The 25,375-nt window shown below is 43.6% G+C and overlaps 1 protein-coding gene across 8 annotated transcripts in view; it reads right to left on the reverse strand.

Annotated features, from left to right (window-relative positions):
• The window catches only part of TCF4 (transcription factor 4), a 244,897-nt gene that overhangs the window by 162,526 nt on the left and 56,996 nt on the right, over positions 1 to 25,375 (reverse strand). For all 8 annotated transcript variants that reach the window (XM_050913658.1, XM_050913662.1, XM_050913661.1 and 5 more), the window contains 2 exons: positions 2,869 to 2,930; positions 103 to 199 (listed from right to left, as the gene is read on the reverse strand). In XM_050913658.1, coding sequence (XP_050769615.1) covers positions 103 to 199; positions 2,869 to 2,930 — 159 coding nt within the window. The remainder of the gene's footprint in view (positions 1 to 102; positions 200 to 2,868; positions 2,931 to 25,375) is intronic.

Genomic DNA, 25,375 nt, shown 5'->3' on the forward strand with positions numbered 1-25,375 from the left:
CCCAAAAATGAGGATGAGGGATTTAAGCCCTCAGAATTTTATTTCTGGTTCACTTATTCCACTTTCAACAACACGGTCAAGTTAGGAAATTTGATTTCTTACTTTGTATTCTGGAATTGACAAAGGGAGGAGAGAGATTGTCATGCGACCCAAGGTCTCTGCTCGCCATATGATCATAGTGAGTCCCATCGCCATAGTTCTGTTAACAAATTGGGAAAAAACACAATTTTACAAGTTTAAATGGCATTTTTCAAAACCTACAGGTCCATATTTCCCTGCTAAGTTTTAAGCCAGCTATAAGAAATATTGTTCCCTTTATTGTTTTCCCCTATTGATTCTGCTGGAAGTGATGTGTTCCAGAACATTTTTAAAGCTGTTTCAAATTTTTATTTCATTAGTAATTGACTTCAGTTTGCTGTGTGAATAATCCTGAATGGGCGACTGAGGTGAGGTTCCTAGAATTCCGTGCTGTGCAAGTCAACATAAAGCCCTCTCTTAGCATAAAAGTCTTCTTGCCCATAACATATGCAAGAACAGCAAAGAAATACTTCTTTTAACATTTTGCTTTTTAAATCTATTTTTATGTAGAAATTTGCCATCTTAATCACCTCTCTGCTATATACATGCACTGGACTATAAAAAAAATCTAGAATTTTTTTTCCCCACAGTGGGTGTGGAAAGTTACTTCTCACTCAAAAAATAACCCTGCTTAGCACTCATCCTTTGTGCGTGCAATTCTGTGCATGGCTAGCAAGCGGCAGTGACCCCCTCCTGCTCCGCACGCCGTGTTGCCTTGTTACCCCCCAGTACTTCTCTGGGGATCAACAGCATCAGACGCTACCCACAGAGTCAAGGACGTCTATAAACCTTGCCAGGATCGGGCCCCTAATTTTTGAAACAGTCTTGGTGTAAACTTCTGCTTTCAGTCACTGAATTAGCAAAATCTTAAATTTAACTACAAATATTGGCCAAGCGCAGCAGTTATGTAATGTTTTGTTTCTTCGGTTCAGAAGAACTCACAAGAAACTAATTCTCCCAACGTGGAAATACCATCATCATTTTACAAAGAAGGAAAGAGAGAGAGGTCAGGCTGTTTGCAGAATAACACTGCAAGTTAATGCACAGTCTCGATTGAAACTCCAGAATTCTTCCCGGGCTCGTGCTCTTTTCTTTATATCTCAAAACTTAATTGTACACTCACATTCAAGTTTTTGCATGCATAAATAATTGTGTGTGCAAATTTAGAATTTACTTTTCAAAACATTTTTCCCTTGGAAGCAATACAAGTGTCAAGTAAAAAAAAGGGATAAAAATAAAACTGACAGATGTGAGCAGTAATGACGTAATGGATGCTAAGCAGGATGGAATAAGAAAAGGTGTCGGGCTTCCCTCCCTCGGTGGCAGGGCCGGGGTCCCCCCGCCACACCGTAAATGGGGGACCCCCCTCGGCTGCCCGCGGTGCAGTGCAGCATTGCAGACATCCACTTAAAACCTCAGCTGGCGTAACGTCCACCGAGGGCAGGACCTGCCCCGAGGGGAAAGGACGGACCAAGGATGAACACAGGGCAACCGCATTTCTCCTCGCCAGACAGACACTCGAGGGCACGGAGCTCCCGGCAGCGCTGCTCGCAAGCCCTGATCCTTCACGTTAATTAGAAAACAATTAAAAAGCAATTTAAACAAACTGTTTAAATAAGGGCATAAGTAAGAGCGAAGCCACTTTTTGCCCAGCGTAAGTGTACTTCGTGCATTTGCAGGATGTAAACAGAAATAATCATCTTGGTACTGAAGCACAAGCCGTGCCCAGCCCCGAGGACGGGCAAAGCCGCGATGCTCCGGCTGGGGAGCAGGGCTGCTGGGGTGGCTTGCGAGGACCATCGGCAGTGCTGCTCGGGACGTACCGCACAGCTGCTCTGCTGGAAATAGCGCTTCTTCCCTACCGAAGTAACGGGCATCCCGATTCTGAGGTGTCTAAAGAATTTGGATAACTGTCCACAGCCACAATCAAAATGACTGAGTCCAGCTGTCTTGCAAATCTCAGCAAACGCCGAGTATCACCATGCCAGATAGCAGCTCAGTGTCTGCATTGCCTGGAGTGGGATCCCACTCTTTATGTGGGGAGCACAGGAGATGTTCGTGCCCCGTCCTCAGCAGCGTCCGGAGCAGAGGTGGGCAGGTAGCTGGCAGCCGGGCCACCTGCCCCGGAGCTCGGATGGTGCCAGCAGTCGGGGGGACATGCTGAATTCGCCCAGCTGCCAGCCCCTGCCCAAGGAGAAGGGTTTGAAACCCCCTCAGCGGAGGCACGGAGCGGCTGAGGTGCACTGCGGGAAGGGCAGGGGCACAGCTGCCCCGGTGAGCAGCCCTAGCATGGCAGGACAGACCTGGCAGCCCCTTTCCAGCTTCGCTGCCCTGAGCCCGGGCCCTGGGGTGGCCAGGGGTGGCCGTGGAGTGGCCGGCAAGCCCCGGCACGGGGATGAGCGCTGCCCACAGCGGGGGCGCCGGCCCTCTCCTCAGGCTTGGAGATACCCGCAACCCCTAAAAATCCAACTGCAGAAAATGAAGTGTTCAGCAACAACATCTCTGCTCCACCTGCACTCTGGGTGGTGGCGGGGGCTGATAGGGCCTAGCAGGAAAAAAATGGTTAATTAATATTCTCGCTACCTCTTAGAAGTAGCAGAGTAGGTGACAAATTCAACCACAGGATCAGGTTTGAATGTTCAAAAAAAAGGCAATTTTAAAGAGAAGACAGGCTACAGCCAACTTTGCATGCCCATTTTTCTACACAATCAGGTGTAAAACTCATATTTAAGATTGTAAATTTACATATGCAGGAAGTCTGGTTTGGGGAAAAAGATTAGATATACTTACCCTGGATGGACTAGGATGTCCTGTATTCCCCCAGGACCCTGAGCTAGTTCTGTCTTCTACATCTAGGGACAAAAAAGTTCTTTAGGCTTTATTGCAATAATTCTTTCCTTTTGTATAGGCACTTTTAAATTAATGTTTCAAATTAATCTCCTGTTGCCTTTAATTAAGAATCAGGCACAGGGCTACTACGATGGTAGTGGCTTCTGACCCACTGCTTAAATTAACTCATTTAAATTCACAGCAGAAATGAACCGGACCCTCAGGAACCTGAGGTTTGAACATAAAAATTACTTCAGCAGCTCAGTGTTTCTCGACACTTTAAAAAGTGACTGCACTGTACCAGTTAAAAACCTATCAAAATCTCCAGCACAAAAATAGGTATTGTCAAACAGTAAAAAAAACCATGATAAAACAGACGAAACCTAGAAGTTAAAGTAAGGCATGTTTGGGGTAAATGTACCTCTCACCACCTCATCTAGGCTTCTGCTGCAGAAAAGCATTTACGCACATTTGTACCTCAAGAAGAGAAAAGCACATTCCTAAAGCCAAGCACAGAGGGGGTATTTCTGTCTTTTCCTCTATCATTTGATAGAAAATTCATTGCAACCATCGGGTGGGAGACACCCCAGTAATTTCAGACAGCCCATTTCAGGCTGTTTTTAACCCTTTTCCCCCCTCCGTTTGAGAGGGTATCTCTAGGAATAACACGTCCCGTTGCATATGTGCTAGGACACGGTGAAACCTGCTGTTCAGGGTATGGAGCAAAGAACGCAGACTACTACAAGTTCCTGTTAACTTCGGAACAAAACACAGAAACCTCTCAGCCTGCCATTTTCTTGTGTCCATTTTATCTGTGCACCAAAGGGACAGCTTGATAGTCACCCCAGGAAGGTGAGGCAAGCTTCGCTAGTCAGCCACTGCAGCATGCTTCCAGATCACTGGATACAAGAGGCTAGCTAGACTGCAACACCACATTTTCCTTGACAAAAATCAGGTCACAGACACATTTTGCATACGAATGCTCTCCACATTTCACAATTTCCCATACTTCTTCTCTGATGCAACTATTTTTATTCCACTTTCCCCAAGTCTTTCCCAGTATTGTCAATTAACCCAGTTTATTGTTATTAAAACTTCCTTGTAACACTCAATGTTCTTTCAAATGTGGAGCCTTAAAAAAAAAAAAAAAAAACCACAAAAACAAAAACCCAAAAAGACCCACACAGTAACTTCTTCCAAAGACATCCCAACTGCACAGTCCCTCTCGGGTACGCTAAGCAGTGAGGTGCACCTCCGGGCTGGCCACACTACTTCTGAGGTTGCACCAAGGCCCGGGAGAAGTCTAGGAACTCGACTCTGCAGGGCACCGCTCACACTGAAAGCAGAAGATCCTCTGCAGTACACTCCAGTATGCTGGGATACGCTTACACAACCGCTGCCATCATGCAACCTTTACTAAAATGAGTTGGGAGTCTCCCGAGACTTTCCAATTGGCTAAAAACTTAATAGCCAAACATAACACCAGTTCCGCGAGGCACTTGCGCACAGGTTTAATGGAAACCTGTGAATAATTCCACTGAAATCATAGTTCACTCTCGTGTTAAGTCAAGTAAATGAGATCACTCATGCTTAATGTTAAGCACATCCTTTAGTACATTGATGGACTAGACCATACTGCTTAAATCCATTACTTTTTCACTTACAGTATGTTAAAAATCAGGAAATGTGATTGACATTGATCTACAACAGTATTATTGCACATTTCAGTGCTATTTACCAACTTACTCCTGTGTACCCACTAGCATCCTAATGAAATAATAATATTGCTTGCCTTTTGCCATGCACAAACAGTAGCTTTAATCTAATTGGAAAAATACGTATTTGGTCTTGCTGGCTAGAGAAACTTTCTCAGAGTGCTGCCGAAGACTACGCACACGAGCAGCTCCCTTTCCACCTGTGCATTGGTTCATCCAGCCTTCTAGGATCAGCGGGAACTTCAGTTGTCTGAGAAACAGATACGGTCATTAGCACTTTAAAATATGGGTGCTGTGACCAAATCTGGTTGATTTCCAAGATTAAAAAACCAAAAAAACCCACACATTTGTGTAGTTTAATACTTTCCCCCAATTACAATTCCTATTATCTCAATAACAGATGAACGTGTTAATAGCACAAGACACTCTTAGGTAAATATTTAATTAAGCTCCAGAAAAAGAAAGAAAATGTGTATCATTTACCTGACAGATCAGATCAACCATTCTATTAGGTTAATTAGGCATATTTTTAAAAATCATTTGTGTTATGTAACAGGCAATTAACTCTGTAGAGCCCCGATCCATTGCCTGCTAAAAATCAGTAGATATTATCCCATTGACTTTGATGGGCATCGTCCCACCCTCGAGCACAGCTTCCAAAATCCATCAGCGAGCAGAACAGCTCAGCCCTCGGAAACAGCACCTGGGGGACCGGGCGACAGCTCTGAACCCACCTCCAGGCAGGTGATAAACCCTGCAGCCGCAGGCTTGGCTGCGGCCCCGTCCTGCGCTCAGCTCTCCCGTGCAGACCCACGAGCCCACTCGTGCGCGTGTACAGAGGGTAAAGGACAGAGCAACACCAGCGAAGGGCTCTGCACGGCGCTGCGTGGGGCATCGCCTGGGGAGCTCTGCTTTCCTTAACAAGGAGGCGTTATTCACATAGCTCCCTGTTAGAAACTTCATTTACTAACATACTTATTTTCTCTAAAAGTCAGCTAATCTAAAATAATACATGTTGTCAAGGCCTCTTACACTGGCTCATGGCCAGTGCTAGGAGCAAGATTTACATGCCAATAAAGGTTTTCAGACTGCTATACTGTACATTTTTATTTACATTTTAAGACTATAGATGCCGTGGTGTTGGGCACTCTAATGCGTCACCTAAAATAACACCTTTCAGGGCTGTGTTTTGAGCAGCAATCCTTCTCTTGCACTCAGTGCCCAGGAGGGACAGCAGAGAGGGAAGGGGGCATCCCCACACCACCCTGGGCAAGGGGTGCGCTCAGTTGCTGAGCTCTTCCCTTTGGGAGCCCACCACCCAGCTCCAGCCGAGAGTCTTCTGTCAGCCCTTCCACAGATTCTGGGCCGATACACACTATTTAACCCGCTCGTGGTGCCTCTTTTGAGTCATGTTCTTCAAAACCCCTTTTTTTTTTTCAGGCACAGGGAAGGGTCACCACACTCCCAAAGATGCCCAGTACTTTCCAGCAGCACATGGAAATACTGGCTTCATTGCCAACCACTGGACAGTCCCAATGACGTGAAAGGAACTATTTACGTGCTTACAGTTAAACATATGTTTTTGTGGTGAGCCAAATTCCTGCCTGGCTGTCCTTTCTGGTACTCTTTGCTGAATTATCCCTACCTCTCCCTCAAGCCAAGCATGCCAATGACCAGAGGCACTATCAGATGCTTAAAATAACATGGGAATAACACATACCTCAGGGCTGGGGTATTCTTCTTCTCTGCAAACATCCCAGACCGAGTCCCTGGGCACACCCAAGACTAACCTGGAGAGAAAGCCCTGCCTAGGCCGGGGGAAGCACTGCTGAGCAGGAAGGATGCTCCTGGGCAGGGAGAGGGACAGCTTTTGGGAATGCATCAGGGGAAGACAGACATTAAAGATAGGCAGACATCATTCTACACATCCAAGCATACTGTATCGGGTAGAGATTAGGAGACTAACCTTACAGAATAATTCTGTAAGATTTGCCTAGACTCCAAACTGTTTAGCCATCTCAGTTTTGGCCGAAAACTCCTTGCCCTTTACCTTGCTTTAATCTGAGCCCATGTAATGCTCAAGGCCTTCCACCAAAGTTAAAAGTTCTGGACTCTGATCAGAAAGCGACAAGCAATGGCTCTTGTGCCTTATCTTCAGGGGTCGCGTCTTAGCTTTCGACCAATTTTCTTTGTATTTAGACTTAAATGTGCAAACTACACTATATTACTCTGCAAAACATCAATGAGAAGGCTTAATTAAGTAACACTGACAGATAAATCCATTTCTTTCGCAGTAATCAAATCAAAGCAGGTTGACATAACACAGGAACTTAATACAGTTATTCCCTTGTAATTGGAAAAAGGCCCTTTACTTCTCATTAAAGCAATCTTCTGGGTATTGGCATAATAAGAAGGCTCAGGGCTTTAATACTGCCCTATAAAAGCCCCAAGATACAGACCCCTTAAGCAAACATGCCAGATTATCTAATTCCTTGATCATAGTGGAATATGTAGTTATTGTTTTAAACTACTCATTCTTTATCTCAGCTACAGACAAAAAGAAGGAACTCAGTCTAAAACACGTATCATGAAGCTCTATAAAAATGCAAGCTCTAGCTGGGGAAAAAATATGCATTTTCAAAAATACCCTAGATCTTCAGCTGGGAAATTGAGAGCTTAGCAAGATGAAAACTTTTCTTGGACATAAACAGTTATAAAGAGCAAATAATGAAATACAGTTTTATTGCGTTTGTGAATTTGCCGGAAAATATTTTTTCAATGGAAGCGGAGCTGGCCAAAGCCTTCCCGCTGTTGCTGTGTTGGTACCACGGCTGTCTCCCACTGCCCCCCCATCACCACACAGAAGGCAGCAACTGCCTACAAACCCTCAGAGAGGCAGAACTGCTCCTTCGGCCTGGGAGCAGATTCGGAGTGTCACCGGAGCGGCTTCAGTGCCCGCGTGATGGGTTATGCCATGCATGGAGCTCTCAATCGTTCCGTGTGCCTGTGGCCACGAAGGGGTTATGTGCGGGGTACAGCACTGGAGTGCTCGATGAACAGATGGGCGTCTGCACCTTGCATGCGTGCTCCTTGTCTCTCTCCATCTTGTTTACAAGTATTGTCTTAGTGTGATCCAGTGAGCTATCAACAGTCAAAAGCCAGCTAACTTCTGTCCCCCTCTGACCAGCCCTCAAATCAACAGCATTTCTCCCTTGGCAGAAAAGAAAAAAACCTCACTAATTACTACCTAGTTAATCTAGCCTAGTTTACTAATAATTTAGTATGACAGATATTGCAAGAAGGTTTGTAAGCTCCTAAACCTAATTCCGGAAATTTATTATGTACCCTGTAAGTAATGCCACTTAGGTAATTAGGACAGTGAAACCCTAATGACACCGAAGTCAATGCAAAATTCTCCAGTGACTTATTCTCAGAGCTTGGATTTATCCCAGAGTGCATAAACTTGAACACATATGTAATTTTCTCCAGAATCTGGCTCCTGTAAATTAACCTCACTTAATCACAAGCATTAGGCAATGTGACATTACAAAAAGCAAATCATCACTGGCAGATTTGGTCAGTTTTTCAGAACGCGATTCAGACGTGATTAATAAAGTATGATTTAAATAACTAAAGCTTCACTCAGCATCTCAGAAATTCTATCTAAAAGTAGTAAAACTGGAGCTTAAATGGAGTCAAACCACTCTGAGCATTTTAAGCAAAGAACTTAGGAAAAGCATATTCAACTGAATCTAGAAAAGATGTTCAGTGCTGTAGACCGAGATTGGCTGGATTTGAATCATATTACCTCCATTAATGATCTGGGGAAAAAGGAATTGCAACCCACATGGATTACACCCCTGTGTTGGAAGGTACTGCAACTTCAGAGAGGCCACTGATGCTTAAGGACACAGGGAGAAACCAGAGCACTGATTTCGGGGCCAAAAGCTGCACTTATACAGAGGAATGAGTTCCAGAAAGCCTCCGGTCGAGCAGCCACCTACCCCTAAAAGTACTTTTCAGCAGCCTGCAGAGTTCTGCTTCTTGCACCAAGGTTCCCTTGACATCTAAACGAAGGAGGGATGCTGTGGGAGCCCCTGAGCAGGGCGTGAGGCTCTCAGATCCTCCAGCAGCAAGGCTGAGAGATAGATATTCACGTTCTGCCCAGACCTCCTGGTGCTCCCCATCAGCTAAGCACACTCCAAACGGGCCCAACAAATACAGACAGGACTGAGCTCAGCAAAAGCACAGCAGATGCCATCACGGTCCACCACAAACATTGAGGCCTGAGCACTCCAGCACCCAGGCGATCGCTATTGCACCTCCACCACCACCAGTGCTTTACAGAAGCATCAGCCTGATCATCAGGTGTCTTTAAACAGCCTCCATGCTCAGCATCTCAAATGAATAAAAGTGCTTAATACGTACCTCCCAGCTCCAGAAAAGGAAAGAAGTTCAGAATTAGGTGACCTAAAGGGCAACTTAACGCCTAATATATGTAATTTCAAGTTATTTTCATGGTAGGCCACTAGCTCTGACACACTGTGTGACTCTCTCAGGCCAACACCTACTTTATTTTAAGGGGCTGTGATGCATAAACTGGAGGCACCAGTGTAAGGCTACTTGACCTTGGTCATAATGCCCAGTCCCTTGAACTTTCTTTGGTAAAAGTTTCATTGAATCCCTTGAGGTGCTCCCAAACAGAGACTTTAGAATTAGAAAATTAGTAATTTTTTCTGGAAAAACACCCAAACCCAGAAAAAAAAAACCAAAACAAACTCCTCTTTGCAGGAATCATCCAAACAAATACTTGGGAAATCATCCAAGACTGTAGCAATAACACAGGACAATAAACTAGATGACTCAAATACAATTTTGTTTGAGCCTCCCACCACCTCCAATAATAAATTTGGTCACATATAAAAAAAAATCTTAAAATCACGGGCTAGGAAATTATATTCTCTTGCTTTATTCTGGTAAACAGCAACACATATCACAGCCATTTTGCTCATGGCGGGTGGTCGGGGGGGGGGAGAAGAAGAGAAGACTCAGACTAGCAAAAGTAACTAAGAACTTAAGAGCTGTTTCCAAAAAAGAGGTGCCATTTGAAAGATGATACATATGAAGTCATGTAAAAAGAAGTATGCCCCTGGTGTTAGACACAATAACAGTAGTCTAGCAACTAGGTGAGATAATAGAAGGAAAAAAGAGCACAGTGGTGGATCTTGTTAATTTTGTAAGCAAATTTGATTAGGAATGTGGATTTCTCCGCCATTCATACATACATACTGCTTAACCATGCGTCATATGGGAGCAAGCTTCCCGCTGGAGCGACGGGAGTGGGAGGTTGGGATTTGCAGCAGGAAAGCGTTTCTGGTTCCCACCATCGGTCTGAGCAGTATTTTGAGCAATTTTGTGGGAAAATAGGCATTCAGCTAACATTGTACTCAGTCTGGTATTATTTGAGGGAGGGACTGAGGATGTTTATTAAAGCACACAGATCACTACCCCAGCCTTTCCGCATAACCCCAGAGCTCACTCACAACCTCTTGCCATACGATAGGATGCTTTCTAGAGTGTGAAGGTGTTTCACGGTGCACTCCAAGAACCTAAGCTTCACTCCACCCTTCCAATGCCATCATCCCAGCACACGTACAAATACACAAATGAAATAACCTGACCACTATGCTGAGAGGAAATAGAAGGAGAACCATACATCTATATATATATTTTTTTAGATGTTCAAATAGCAAAGTGAGCAGAAACAGCAAATCCAGTTTGTTTTCATCGGCTAAACCTCCTTGCTATAAAGACAGGGGTGAAATTCTGCTACTGTGGGAGTTTTCCATTTGATTTCAATCAAGGCTAAAACTTCATCTTTAGTATTTGTGTTCCCTTAATTCAGAATAAATAATATTTCACATGTAAAACAGCAACGTGCAGAGAAGCAGCACAATCAAAATCACGGCATTTAACAAATGTAGGTGCTGAGTGAGCAGCCTGTACTCAGAAGTGTGCCTGTGAAAAATCTGGCCTTTCTCTATCAGCTTCAGAGCAAGAAATACAGAGTTATGTTTCTTTAACTCAGTGCTAGGCCATATTCTTTTAAAGGATCTAAAATAAACTAAGTATCAAGCCAAAGATAATTCTTGAAGAACAGTCATTTCATGTGCATAAATGCAAAACATTTATTGATATAATTGTCTTATTCCAAAATACTGTAACAAACTTTGAAAATATTTTAACAGACAAGAGCATAAAAATGCTTAAATTGATGACTTTTTATCTTTCGTGAATATTTAGAACGTATATTTCAGAGAAGCCGAGCGCGGTGTTCTTGGATTTACCTATACAGCAAATGGAACCAGTTGTGGAAGACCAGAGTGAAAGGAAAATGTTCCAAACGCTCACTGGTGAACTCGAAGTCAAATTATTTAAGATGACTTTCCAAAGAAGAAAGGTAACATAATATAGTCAAAATTAATACATTTGCTTAACCTCCCCGAAAATGCTGTAATGTGTTTGCATTGGGAAAAGATGCCAAGGAAAGTGGCGGTTCCTTCCCCGCACTTGACTCCTGCGCACGAAGAGTGGCTGTCTTCTGGACACCGTCCTCGTGTCAGGCAAGCCCTTCTGCTTCAGTGCAAGGGCAGCCGGTGACACGCACCAGCCTGCCATCCCATCCATCACAGGCGGCCTGGCAGTCCTTCCCGGCCTTGACCCCTAATAAATCTCCCAGCCTTCGCACCCTGCACACACATCTCCCCCATCCACGCCTGCTTGCATAGAGGGCTGCGATTCGGAGAAGGATACGGAAAGTTTAGCTTCTCCAGAAGTAAAGAGCTGAAGAGCAAATGAAGAGGTAACTGGAGGAAACCTAACAAGGTCCAAGCCTTTGTCCACCAGAGGACCGGTCTGGCACAGGCGTCTGGTTCAGAGTGTCACTTCATTTGTACCATCATAAAATCAGAGTAATATGTTGTTACGCACTGTGCTCTCCCCAGCAGACAATCAGAGGGCACAGACGACACCAGAACTGCAAAAGAAAATCCAGCAGTGAAGCTGCTATAGAAACATGGCACAGAGGCATGGAGAAGGGTAACCAGGCTAGCTAAGAGGAGCAGGAGTGACAACTGAGGAGGACAGGAGGGGGTAGCCCACGCTTACTGGGGAAAGGGTGTTCAGAGCTATGAAAATCCCGCCCTGGACTGGCTTTTACGGTGCCAGTTTGGGTGATGGAGAAGAACAAACGGATACAGCCCACCCTTGCCAGCAGCAGATGACAAAAGCAGTTAGTGTTAAAGAAAAAGCTAGACCCTGTTTTCTACCGCATTAGCTCAAAAAAGCTGATGGCTGTTCTGCTCCTGGCACGCTGGGTGCTCCTTCGTGGACCCGGACAGACTCTGGGTTAGTGGGGTGGGTTCGTGATATGGGCTGAGCCCTGAGGGGTCCTCAACACTGAGGTCTCTGAAGAAAGTTGTTTGGCGAAAGAGATAATGGAAAGGGTGCGGATTACAAAACATCAGCTGCTTTTTTAATAATTTCAACACAGAGAATCAAAGATAGTCTTATATGCTAAAAATATAAAATATAAAAAAATATGCCAAAATACTGAACGTGTGTGGCAAGCAGTGGTCTGTTTGCAAAAGAGGCATTTCACTTCTGCAGTAATTCAGCCAGTATATCTTCACCCGCATCAGTAAAGCCTTTTGTGCTAACCCTGAGTATTTCCCCAACTGTGTTGATTTGCTGACATATCTAAAATACATAGAATAGTAAATGGAGAAAGACAAACATCTTCAGAATTGAATTTTATCTTCAAGGGAGAAAAATAGTATATTAAATAGTATATTAACCAATGAAAGTAATTTTATAAGGGATTTAACATTCAAAATACCCTCAAATAAGAAGGAAAAGGACCAAGATCTCTACAGGAAAGAGACTTTTTGTACACGTGCCATACTAACATGTGATTAGCATTTCTCATTGTATGAATTACAGTTGTGTCAAAAATGAGAAGGGTGGGAAAAATCCTAGACTCTAATTATGATTATCATCATACTTAGACAAGTATGATAAACAGATACTTTGGGATTGCTATTTCCTCTTCGTGCTCTGAAGCACCTTACAAACAGTACGTCAGATACTGCTAATACAAATTAAGTTAAACACACCCGTTTTGTGGATTGAGACCTTTTCTGCTGTTTTGTTTTTCAAAAGATTTTTTTTTTCCTCAGAGTATTATGTTTTTTAAGAACTAAATAAAAAGTGAGCTCAACAAAAAATGACAAAATACAGAAGAAGGATTAAAGAGCAGTAGATCAAGGGAAGAACAAGCTAGTCACCTGGACATTTGGTAAGCTAAAGGACTGGCAAATTTAAAATGCATATCCATTGATGCAATCTTTTTTGAAGATTTTGCTTGAAATATCATCAGGACATGATAAAAAAAATAGACAAGGAGGTGACCTGGAAGAAGGGCAGTATGAAGCTTGAAGGTAACAGTAGTAGTCAAGGACTGACTTCATCGAGAGAGAGGAGCCAGGAGATGGAGTCACAAACAAAAGCACAGACTGTGAAGGGCCATGGAAACCAGTGAAGAAAACTTAAATATGACATGGGAAACAGCAGGGAGACAATAAAGAGATTTATGAGGAATCGAATGTGGTTTTAGTATCAGACAATAGAGGGGATGTTGACAGACTGCAGGCACAGGATGGGGAGAAGTTGCACCAAGTTCAGGCAACAGTTCGGGCTTGAACAAGGAAAGAGGAATAGACAAACTGTGACTGCATCCACCTCCAGCATGCGGGAAGTTGCATATAATTATCCTTTCCGTGACAGCAATGTAAAGAAAGCACAGATTCAAAATGGGAAATTTCTACTACTTATTTGATAAACAATTTACTATTGGTTTGCTCAAGGGATTAGATACAAAGCTTTAGGGTTTTTTTTCCAAAGAAGTAGGACCAGCTGCCAGATATATACAATACACTTCAATCGCTTCTGTTAAAGCCACAAATAATTGGAAAATTCATTTGAATCAGATGGTCATTTTATTTTCTGCCTGAATTTCCAAAGTCTATACAAATATTCACGGACAGTCTGAGGCACCACTTGACAGCATTTGCTATAAAACGTCAGTGTAAACAAATCTAAACTGTTCTCAATCTTAATATTCATAACAAAGAATTGCATTGTCCTGCTGTCGGATGAGGTCATAAAACCTCACATTGTATTTAGTAGAGTTACATAAGCTATTTTCTAACACACTTATGACATAGACTTTGTGCTTGTAAGGACAGATGACTTCCACGTATTCCATTCCATTTGCGTAACTTCAGCATTTAACCAGTTTTTAGCAGATCTGCTGGAACTATAAGTAGATAGTAAGAAAAAGTTTAAGGTTCTAGTTATATTGTCCTTTCCAGCTTATCAGGTTACTGAAGGTTTGATTTTTGTTCTGGTTTTAGATAGTTTGGAGGTAGGGAGTGCTGTGGGAGAAGGGTTTCCTGAGCAAAGTGAGTCTTTTTTAAAATTATTTTAACCTGAGAGGAGATAAAGTTTAGTAGGAAAGTGTCTGTTTCTCAGGACTCTCTCAGTTATAAAATGAATGTGGTTTATAAACTGTGGTTATCTAATTAATTTACTGTATATTCATATATATTCTATATTAAAGTACTTAATTTTTACTTGAACCCAATAACCTAGAGCACTCCAAAGTTATGATAATTAATCACACTGCTCCAGGCAAACTGCATACATTCTACACCATAACCTAAAAATAAGTAAGGACAGATTTACTTAAACTCTCTTTGTACAACAGATTATGAAGGTCTCAGTACAAAGAAAATGAACATTTCAGTTCCCAACCAGTAATCAAAGCCGAAGGCGATGGTGGAAGCTTTGATTAAAACCTATCTAAGGCCAGGCCACTTATGATAAGACGGCTAATTAGGAGACAACTGTGGACTTCCAGGAGGGCTCATTAAATAACCTCATTCTTCTCCATTGCTAACTTCTACACCGCTTGTTTCCCCTTTTCTGTGTGCCCACTTCTCCCGCGGCAGCACCCCGACACCCCTTCGCGCCACGCAGTCCCTCCAGCACTCTCCCAGTTACAGCCCCGCACAGCTCCAGCTCCTCTGAACCCCAGGGCACACCACGCGCAGCTCAAAGGACCTCAAGCAAGAGGGACAGAGGGGTTGTATCCATATCTGTAAATATCATTGTCGCGTAAACTGTCTGCTGTCTTCTCTTGCAAATAACGATTACCTCAACAATTAAACTACACCTCACCCACCCGCCCTGCCCAATCTGCCCACCAAGCTTCTCTGAAGACCTCTGCTTCCCAAGGCTGGTGTGAAACACTCAGATGCTCATCTCAGCTATGTAGCACTGAGAAGGGCCAGTGACACCGAGAGTCAAAAGGTTACCTTCTTATTTTAACATTCGCTTTGTTCCCTTTCTGGGAGAAATCTGCATTGAGCTTCTAAATAAATAAATTTTCCAATTTATTTTTTTTTTTGCACATGTTTGTGTAGTCTAGGAACATATGAGCTTTATAAGGAAAATCTGAATGCAGCTAGAACATTCTGATTTTCTGTGAGACACAACTACATGATAAGACATACTACAAAACACTTTTACATGTGGAAGAGAAAATCATTGCAGAAATCCAACTTAGGCACTCCACACCAAATGAATAATTTCATATTTAACCACCTTCAATGATTTTTTTTTTTTAGACACCAAGTCTCTACAAGTGAGATATATAGTCAGATATACAGATGAGATTTTTTTAAAAAGCTATGTATACTTATATACTAACACTCCAAAAGCGTGTTGTATGAATGAGAAATGTTATGCTTCAGATGTGGTAACATTTAGAGAAAATACTGCCAATGAAAGAAAAGGCACTCAAATGCTCCAGGTAACGGAGCAGAACACGCAGAAGACGCCCCAGCTTCAAAGCCACCCCTCTCCTGCTCCCAGAAAGCCATGCCTAACCCTACCGCTGGGTTACGCGCTGATCACCCGAGCACTCCCCAGAAGGAGCGGTGCCTGCAGCAGCCCCGGCCCCGGCCGGGCGAGCCAGAGCAGCGCCCGCAGCAGGTGGGTCTGGGCTTTGCTTTAGATGAGCGGGCCATTTTTTTTCGCCAGTGCAGCAGTAATACTACAATATATGGTTTACTGGGCCACGAAATATTAGGAAACCCTGTGCTTTAGCAATTAAAGCTAGATAATTCATTCCTAAGGTTTATATCCTTAACATTAACTCCTTGCACAAGGACCCCAAATCCTTTTGGCAATGCAGAGACACGTACAGGGAAGACGCGAGCAGAGAGCACGACAACTGCATAGCACACTGTGCACCACGTCTGGACATAACACGTAGGCAAGAGCAGAGCAGTTACTCAGTCCTTCCTCCACACTCCAGCGGAGGATTTTTTTCCCGCAGCTTATTGTGAAGTACGTGGTCTGGTATTGTTGTCAGTGATGCAATGTTTAAAATGTTGGATTTAATTTAACTCTTAATTAACAAAAATAATATACGAGGAGTTTGATTTACAAGGAGCGCCCCTCTCACAAATTGCTAAAATAAGCTGAATAATGGTATGGAATAGCATTTAATAATTTGCTACCCAGTTACACTGCATTAGTAATCTCATTAACAGTTGGCAGCAACGCTGCAATATATCACAACAATCTGGGGAGGGCACCAGGGCTCCCACAAGGCAAGGGAAAAGAACAACCAGGTTAATGCTCTGCTCATATACTTTGAGGACATTATTTCATGGAATAAGTCAGTCCAATAATTTATAGCATCATGTAGACAACAGCACATTTAGCACACGGTAGGTACTCTCATGAAATCCATATACTGTGATTTGAAAAGAGAAAAATGCCCAAAACTATGTTCTTAAACTTGATGTAGGCAATTTAACTACGCAATTTCATATTTCAATATAAATATAGAGGAGACCCACAGCCTTCAGGGGAAACCAGGGGAAAAAGCAGGAAGATGGGCATTTTCAAAATTAGGTAATATGTTTAGGTGCTGAAATCTCTCATTAAAAACTTAATCCAGGCACCCTCAGTTTAATCCAGGAACTTCTATAAAAACCAGGGTCCTGGCATCTAAATAGGACTGGATGAAATCTGACACAGAAGAGCTCAGTCTGGGACAACATTATGGAAACTGTAACTGAACCGGAGACCTGACTGCAAACAGACCATGCCGAAAGATTGATGGTAAAGGCGCTACCAGAATGGGGCTTTTTCCTACATATTTTTGAGTGACAAATAATAAAAAAAAAGTTAGTATTTGTTTTCACTCGTGTGCAGTTTTGCTTTGACTTAAACCGTCTGTAACTACTAACTGTTAAAGTTGACTAGTGGCTTTGAGGTTGTAAAAGTATATAAATGAAACTCGTAATTAATGGAAGCAATCCAGTGGGCTTAATTCCTCTCTTTTCTGCCTGCAAAATCTCAAAGCAGAATTTAGCTCTAAGTAGTCTGTCAAAACCTTGGGGAAAGGGGTTAATTTTTCACCCCTCTGTGCTGGCTGCGAAGCTACGGGAGAGCATCACGCTTTTGAAACTGCAAGGCTGGAGGGTCTCAGGCGATGCCTGGCTGCTGCCAGCTGCAGGGCCGTGGGGCAGGAGCTGTCACCGCGCCATCCCTGCGGGACCATAGCAACTGGCACAAGGCAGAGCCGGGCAAATCCTCAGTGTGCCGTGGTGGCACCAAACCCACCAGCCAGAGCCCATGAACTTCCCCTCTGCTTCGCTCATCTGCTAACCCATTTCTGCAGCTTCCCCCTCCGCTATGAATCACCACTTCTTCAGCAGCAGCTCTGCCGTGTGACTCAAGGGGTGAAGGCTGGCTTCTTGCTTCATTATAAAGGAGAAGAAAAAAAAAAATAAAATCAAGCACTAAAAAAAATGCAAACTTTTCTTTCCACTTATGAGTTGGGAATAAATTCAGTGATCAGCTCGTTCCCTTTGAATGGGCAGCTCAGAATCGGGAGTGCATCTGTTAGAGCTGTTTCTGTATACACTTCAATATGATGCTGTTATCTAAACCAGATTTTTTACAGACCACACCAGCAGCTGGGTTTTGTACCTCTCTGGCCAGTACATGACTGGTTAATTCCCAATATTTATGTTTCTTGGAAACAGAAAGATTAGCGAGGAATGTGTAACTGGAAAAAGTTAAGGTAAAAAAAAGATAGAAAAAAGATAGAAAAACCAACCAAAAAACAACCCCCACCAGTCCAGCTCATCCTCCAACTGGCTGCTGCAAAAGTCACAAATTATACCAACTGCAGTGAATAAGATACTGTCCTGATTGCAAACCATGCAGATCCGATGAAAGGGAAATCAAACATAAACAGAAGAAAAATATCTAATGAAACTAAAGGACATTTTCTGCTAAACTTGTAGTCGTTGGAGAACAGCGCTTTAATTTAAGCCTACTTTAGAATGACTTCATTTATATGAAAATTTACATTAAAACTGCCCTAGATATATTTGCATTTAAAGTGTATTATGACAGCCCTTAGCAAACACTTTCTATTTACTGGACACTTGCTATCATAAGGCAATCCATGTGCTTCTGGGCAAAGAGTATCAACCGACAAGGGAAAAATCTACCAGAAATCAATTCTACAGAAATTTTAAGTGATCTATTACACTGTAGTGCAAAAGGATTTTTAAAGCAAAGCGAGTGAGTGTGTTATATTTTCAAGGACATGCTGTGACTTCACCTGGCTTAATCTACCCAGTTTAAGGCAGCCTTTGGCAGTAAAGATAAACCACTGGTAAAAGGTTAGCGACAGTAAACTATTGGCTTTAGTGCCATGTTTGGCCCTGGTACAGATTTGGGCTTGTAACAACCACTGCCACCCCCAAAGCCTTTTAAAATTCATTTGACGTCAGTTTGTTAAAGCTATAAATTTAAATAGGATGAATTTGATGCCCAAGAGGCAGCTCTAGATACATAGTTACCCCAACAAACTGCCTAAGCATGGGTATATTTTCTCTCCGTACTTTCACTCTCTGACTTGAATTTACAAGGAGAGAGAAAGGGGTTGAGACACCTCAGCCCCAGGTGTGTCCTCTCTCCAACGGCCATCAGCGTGCAAGATTTCACACTGAATTTTCAGTTTTGCAGTTCTCCACAACTCTCACAGCTGGAAAACACGAACCCCAAAAGCCTATTATCTGCATGCCCCAATTATTTCAGTGTCCTGGATAAAAGAGTTCCTCACTGCAGTAGATGCAGATACACCTCGTATTAAAAAAAAAAAAAAACAAACACAAAAAAACCCTACTTGTTCTTATACTTAAACTTGGGCATTTAGCAAAGTTTCATGCAGAGCAGCCCCCGGTGCTGCCCTGCCCTGCTCTCCTGGGGGCCCGGCCAGCTGCTGGAGTCCCCAGGGGGACACGGTCGCTCCCCCTCCAGGATACATCCCAACCTCTCAAGGCCCTGGTGCTCCAACCCGCTTTCTGTTCTTCCCCGCACTGTCTCTGTGTTCACACATGCACACTCAGCGCACTGTGCTGTGTCTTTCAACACTAACAAAGCAGAGAGGAAGCGATGAACGCACACGGGAGCCCCACAATGAGCTTTTCCATGCACGTAAGGAAGCTCGGGTTCCTGAAGAGCCAGCTCTGTTAAAAGCTACTAAATAAAGCATTTACATTTAACTATTGCATAAATGTTCTAAGCATGCCAAAAGAATGTATTCACACTCAACGCTCTTCTGAGATTTGGCATTATTTGTAACGTTACAATACTACTAAAAACATAAATCTCTATTTTTCTCCCCAAAATGAATACTTCCAAAGTTTCCATGACAGCTTTTGAGGCTTCTCTTGATCTTTGAGGGAATGACTCCTACCCTTCCTTGTGTACCTGTTTCGAAGCTGCTCACACACCCCTTATGAAAGTCATAGAGATCCAGTAATATATATTCATAAAATGGGTTTCAAGCACCTGACTTGAAAAAGATCAAACAAAAGCATTCCATCATTGGTCAAGAATCATCTTTTCTGTGTTTCGTTATTACGCTCTGATGCAGTGGGTTAGATTTTGCTTAGGCTGAAAATCTCTCCCTTCTAAAACACATGCTCGAGTTCAACTAAAAGTTGATGTCGCAAGTTATGATGTGTTAGAAACCACGGAAGTGCCTGAGAATGGTCACATAGGAATTAGGGCTTCTCCCCCTGAAAAGGTGGTGGGATCAATAGCCCAACTGAAGCGCACCTACACGAAGGCACGCAGCACGGGCAACAAACAGGAGGAGCTGGAAGCCATTGTGCAGCAAGAAAACTATGACATAGTTGCCATCACAGAAACATGGTGGGATGACTTGCACGACTGGAGTGGTGCAATGGATGGCTATAAACTCCTCAGAAGGGATAGGCAAGGAAGGAGAGGCAGTGGGGTAGCCCTGTACGTTAGGGAGTGTTTTGACTGTCTAGAGCTTAATGATGGTGACAATAGGGTTGAGTGTTTATGGGTAAGAGTCATGGGGAAGGCCAACAAGGCAGATGATACCATGGTGGGAGGCTGTTATAGACCACCCAACCAGGATGAAGAGGCAGATGAAATATTCTATAAGCAGCTGGGAGAAGTCTCACAATCACTAGCCCTTGTTCTTGTGGGGGACTTCAACCTACCAAATGTCTGCTGGAAATACAATACAGCAGAGAGGAAACAGTCTGGGAGGTTCCTGGAGTGTGTGGAAGATAAGTTCCTGACACAGCTAGTGAGGGAGCCAGCTAGTGAAGGTGCCCTGCTGGACCTGTTGTTTGCAAACAGAGAAGGACTCATGGGGGATGTGATGGTTGGAGGTTGCCTTGGGCACAGCGATCACAAAATGACAGAGTTTTTGGTTCTTGGAGAAGTAAGGAGGGGGGTCAGCAGAACTGCTACCTTGGGTTTCAGGAGGACAGACTGTGGCCTGTTCAGGAGACTGGTTGACAGAGTCCCTTGGTAGGCAGTCCTGAAGGGCAAAGGACTCCAAGAAGGCTAGATATTCTTCAAGAAGGAAGTCCTAAAGGCACAGGAGCAGGCCATCCCCATGTGCCAAAAGATGAGCCGGTGGGGAAGACGACTGGCCTGGCTGAACAGAGAGCTTTGGCTGGAACTCAGGAAAAAAAAGGAGAGTTTATGACCTTTGGAAGAAGGGGCAGGCCACTCAGGAGGACTACAAGGATGTCATGAGGTTATGCAGGGAGAAAATTAGAAGGGCCAAAGCCCACCTACAACTTAATCTGGCTACTGCCGTAAAAGACAATAAAAGTGTTTCTATAAATACATTAGCAACAAGAGGAGGGCTAAGGAGAATCTCCATCCTTTATTAGATGCGGGGGGAAACATAGTGACATAGGATGAGGAAAAGGGTGAGGTACTTAATGCCGCCTTTGCCTCAGCCTTTAACAGTAAGAACAGTTGTTCTCCAGGTACCCAGCCCCCTGAGCTGGAAGACAGGGATGGGGAGCAGAACGAAGCCCCCATAATCCACGGGGAAATGGCTAGCAACCTGCTACACCTCTTAGACACATACAAGTCTATGGGGCCGATGGGATCCACCCAAGGGTACTGAGGGAGCTGGTGGAAGTGCTCACCAAGCCACTTTCAATCATTTATCAGCAGTTCTGGCCAACCAGGGAGGTCCCAGTTGACTGGAAGTTAGCAAACGTGGCACCCGTCTACAAGAAGGGCTGCAAGGAGGATGTGGGGTACTACAGCCCTGTCAGTCTGACCTTAGTGCCAGGGAAGGTTATGGAGCAGATCATCTTGAGTGCCATCACACAGCACGTGCAGGACAACCAGGTGATCAGGCCCAGTCAGCATAGGTTTATGTAAAGGCAGGTCCTGCTTGACTAACCTGATCTCCTTCTATGACAAGGTGACCCACTTAGTGGATGAGGGAAAGGCTGTGGGTGTTGTCTACCTAGACTTCAGTAAAGCCTTTGACACTATTTCCCACAGCATTCTCCTGGTGAAACTGGCTGCTCACGGCTTGGACGGGTGTACTCTTCGCTGGGTAAAATACTGGCTGGATGGCCAGGCCCAAAGAGTTGTGGTGAATGGAGTGCAATCCAGTTGGCGGCCAGTCACAAGTGGTGTTCCCCAGGGCTCAGTATTGGGGCCAGTTGTGTTTAATATCTTTATCAATGATCTGGATGAGGAGATTGAGTGCACCCTCACTAAGTTTGCAGACGACACCAAGTTGGGCGGGAGTGTTGATCTGCTTGAGGGTAGGAAGGCACTACAGAGGGAGCTGGACAGGCTGGATCGATGGGCCAGGCCAATTGTATGAGGTTCAACAAGGCTCAGTGCTGGGTCCTGCACTGGGGTCACAACAACCCCATGCAGCGCTACAGGCTTGGGGAAGAGCGGCTGGAAAGCTGCCCGGTGGAAAAGGACCTGGGGGTGTTGGTCAACAGCCAGCTGAATATGAGCCAGCAGTGTGTCCAGGTGGCCAAGGCGGCCAACAGCATCCTGGCTTCTATCAGAAATAGTGTGGCCAGCAGGACTAGGGAAGGGATTGTGCTCCTGTACTCGGCACTGGTGAGGCCGCACCTCGAATCCTGTGTTCAGTTTTGGGCCCCTCACTACAAGACAGACACTGAGGTGCTGGAGCATGTCCAAAGAAGAGCAACGAAGCTGGTGAAGGGTCTAGAGAACAAGTCCCATGAGGAGCGGCTGAGGGAACTGGGGTTGTTAAACCTGGAGAAAAAGGAGGCTGAGGGGAGACCTTATTGCTCTCTACAACTACCTGAAAGGAGGTTGTAGCGAGGTGGGGTCTGTCTCTTCTCCCAAGTAAGAAGTGACAGGATGAGAGGAAACGGCCTCAAGCTGCGCCAGGGGAGGTTTAGATTGGATATTCGGAAAAATTTCTTCACCAAAAGGGTTGTCAAAGATTGGAACAGGCTGCCCAGGGAAGTAGTTGAGTCACCATCCCTAGAGGTATTTAAAAGACGTGTAGATGTGGCGCTTGGGGACATGGTTTAGTGGTGGACTCGGCAGTGCTAGGTTAATGGTTGGACTCGATCTTAAAGGTCTTTTCCAACCTAAACAATTCTATGATGCAGGAGTTAAGTCATATTACACATTGCTGAACCCAAATAGCTTAACTCATGATTGGTTAAAATGAAACTTGCTTTCTTTGCTTTCTCTGTTTTCTTTAGTTTTTATGGTGCATTAAGCTCAGATCATGTTTTTTTGCTTTTCACTGCAAGCAAGTTAGAGATTTCCTTTTGGTTAAGAAGAAAAAAACCAAATGCCAAGATAATTGCATCGTTTTTCCCCTGGCCAAATCAAACACCAAATATTGAGTCTCATGGTGCAGTGACAAATTGGCAGCCCTGCACAGGAGGATTGTAATGCTCTCTGACTTAAAAAAAAACCTATTATTCCTTTTCCACTGTTTATACCTTCTCAGGTTCAGATCACACTAATAAATTAGGCACTTCATGAACAAGAAATTCCAGGTAACTGCTCTGTGTCTACAAGGCATCACAGAATATCTCCAGTGAGAATTACATATTTTGTCTAAAATCTTCATATACATTATACATATAAAGAACTAAATATTAGAACATCCACAAATAAAGAATTAGCTGTTTAAAGGCTTTAAAAATCACTCCCTTGATGTGAGAGTTGCATTTTAAACATTTCCTGCAACATCACCACACATCAGCTCAGTTTTAAAGCAACATTTACTGTTTCAACTCACCAGCATGTCTCCCGGTTAAACTGAAACACTTTACCAATGGAAGAGAAAATGCATGTGCAATCACATGCCCTCTTCAAAAGAAGGGATAAGTAATATAGGTGTATATGTATTTATCAACTGAGCACATTTCAGGAGGAAAAAAAAGAGAGACGGAGCAAAGGACTACATTTTATGGCTTTTTCATTATTTAATATTTACACAAGGAAAAGTCTATTTGTCTTCAGTGATGCCACAAATTACTGACGATGCATTTAGATTTGGGCATTATGTAGCAAAAATAAATGCCTTTTTCTTATTCCAAACTGTGTAAAATCAATCACATATTACACCCTTGGAGTTTGCTCAGGTACTTTAAAATAGGCAAGCAGAAGAGGAACGGCAACTTTTAAACCTCGTATTGCTGCTGTACCATCACTGTAACTGAAACTTTCCTGCTGCCACCCAGTAAGCCTTTCTCCAGAAAATTAATACAATGCACCAGCAACATCCAGACAAGGGAACAGTACAAACAGGTTATGATGACAACTGAATCGGATGTGTAACGCTTTAAGTGTCTAACTAATTCTGAATTGTAATAGAAAAGCTTAAAAAAAAAAGCATGACATCCACATGAATGCCAAATTAATTCATTATGATCAGTGCTACCACAATGAACACCAAATTAATTCATCACTGTAGAATACACAAAGCACTACCCACTTGTTATACTTACTGACAAAAAAATAAAAGGATGCCTGTCCTCAGCAGAATCAACATACGTGGTCACAGGTACGGCTGACCATGGGTACAGCCGACTTGCTCGCTCGCAAGGAATCTTTCCCTTACGCACAGCGCCCATCCATCTGCACCCAGTGCTGTTTTCAAACATAGCCTCCGAGTGCCGGGCAGCCTCCGGGGCTACCTTCACCACACAGCATGCACTCGTTTCCCTGGTATACGAGGGACCACTAATGAAACCTCCTTTCTTCAAACCTGATGATTTCATTAATTTTCTCGAGGCTTTGTGTTCTTCTTACAGGATAATAATGAATACCAAATATAGCTGCAAAACCTCTTCAGTCTTCAATATCTGCCCTGCATAGCTTCTTGTGTCAAATGTATTCAGACTGTTAGGCCTTTTCACTGGACTCTTTCGAGGCACCATAACTCAACTGTATTTGATAAAACGGAAGTCTGAGAAATTATTTGTCACTTTTGGAAAACTTCCACTCTTCCACAAACAGCTGAGGCATGACTGCAAACCTTGAAGTTTTTGCCAGGGATAACTTACATAATGGCAGCATTTGATTTTGAACTGAAAGATCACTGAGCAAGGGTCTCTTGAAGCCTTCTTCATCTCCTACCTTCTGAGGCTCTGCCCTCTGCTCATGCAGCATCTGCTATATTTCAGCCTGACCATATGCTCACAAGAAACTTACAGGGCTCCGACTCTCTCGCTGTTCCCAAGAAGGCCACAATTTCTTTGCAAGGGAACTCATTAAGAAAAAATAAATTTAAAAGCCACCTGTAAGGGAAGGATGGAAACCATTTCAGCGTCTCCTCCTCCTTGCTGGACTTGAGGCCCAGTTGCCCGCACTAAGGGAAACCGCTCCTATGAACATTAGGGAAAGCGGAGCCTCCCGCAGGGAAAGATGCCAAAAGGAGAAGTTTCGGCACATCACTGGAAGTCCTCTGTCTTTAGATCATCATTCAAGTCATCTTTCTAAATTACAAGGGCTTTGGAGAACACTGCTGAGAATTAAACCTGGGAAAAAAGTCCCTGGCTTTCTGAAAGGTGTTTTTAGCAAGTTCTGTACTTTTTCATCTGATGGGTCATCAAGAAAGAAATAGTCCTTAAAGCTATCCTTTGAAATGAAGTTACAGCATTTGAAACTGCAGAGATGCGAAACTGAATAAGTTAGGTCCCTCCACCAAGCAAGCATATATTCGGCAATGTCTTACTGGAGTACGTTATACCACTTCGATGACGTATTTTTTCCTGTTACATACCTTA

The sequence above is a fragment of the Gymnogyps californianus genome, chromosome Z, assembly GCF_018139145.2.
Source record: "Gymnogyps californianus isolate 813 chromosome Z, ASM1813914v2, whole genome shotgun sequence".
NCBI lineage: Eukaryota > Metazoa > Chordata > Aves > Accipitriformes > Cathartidae > Gymnogyps > Gymnogyps californianus.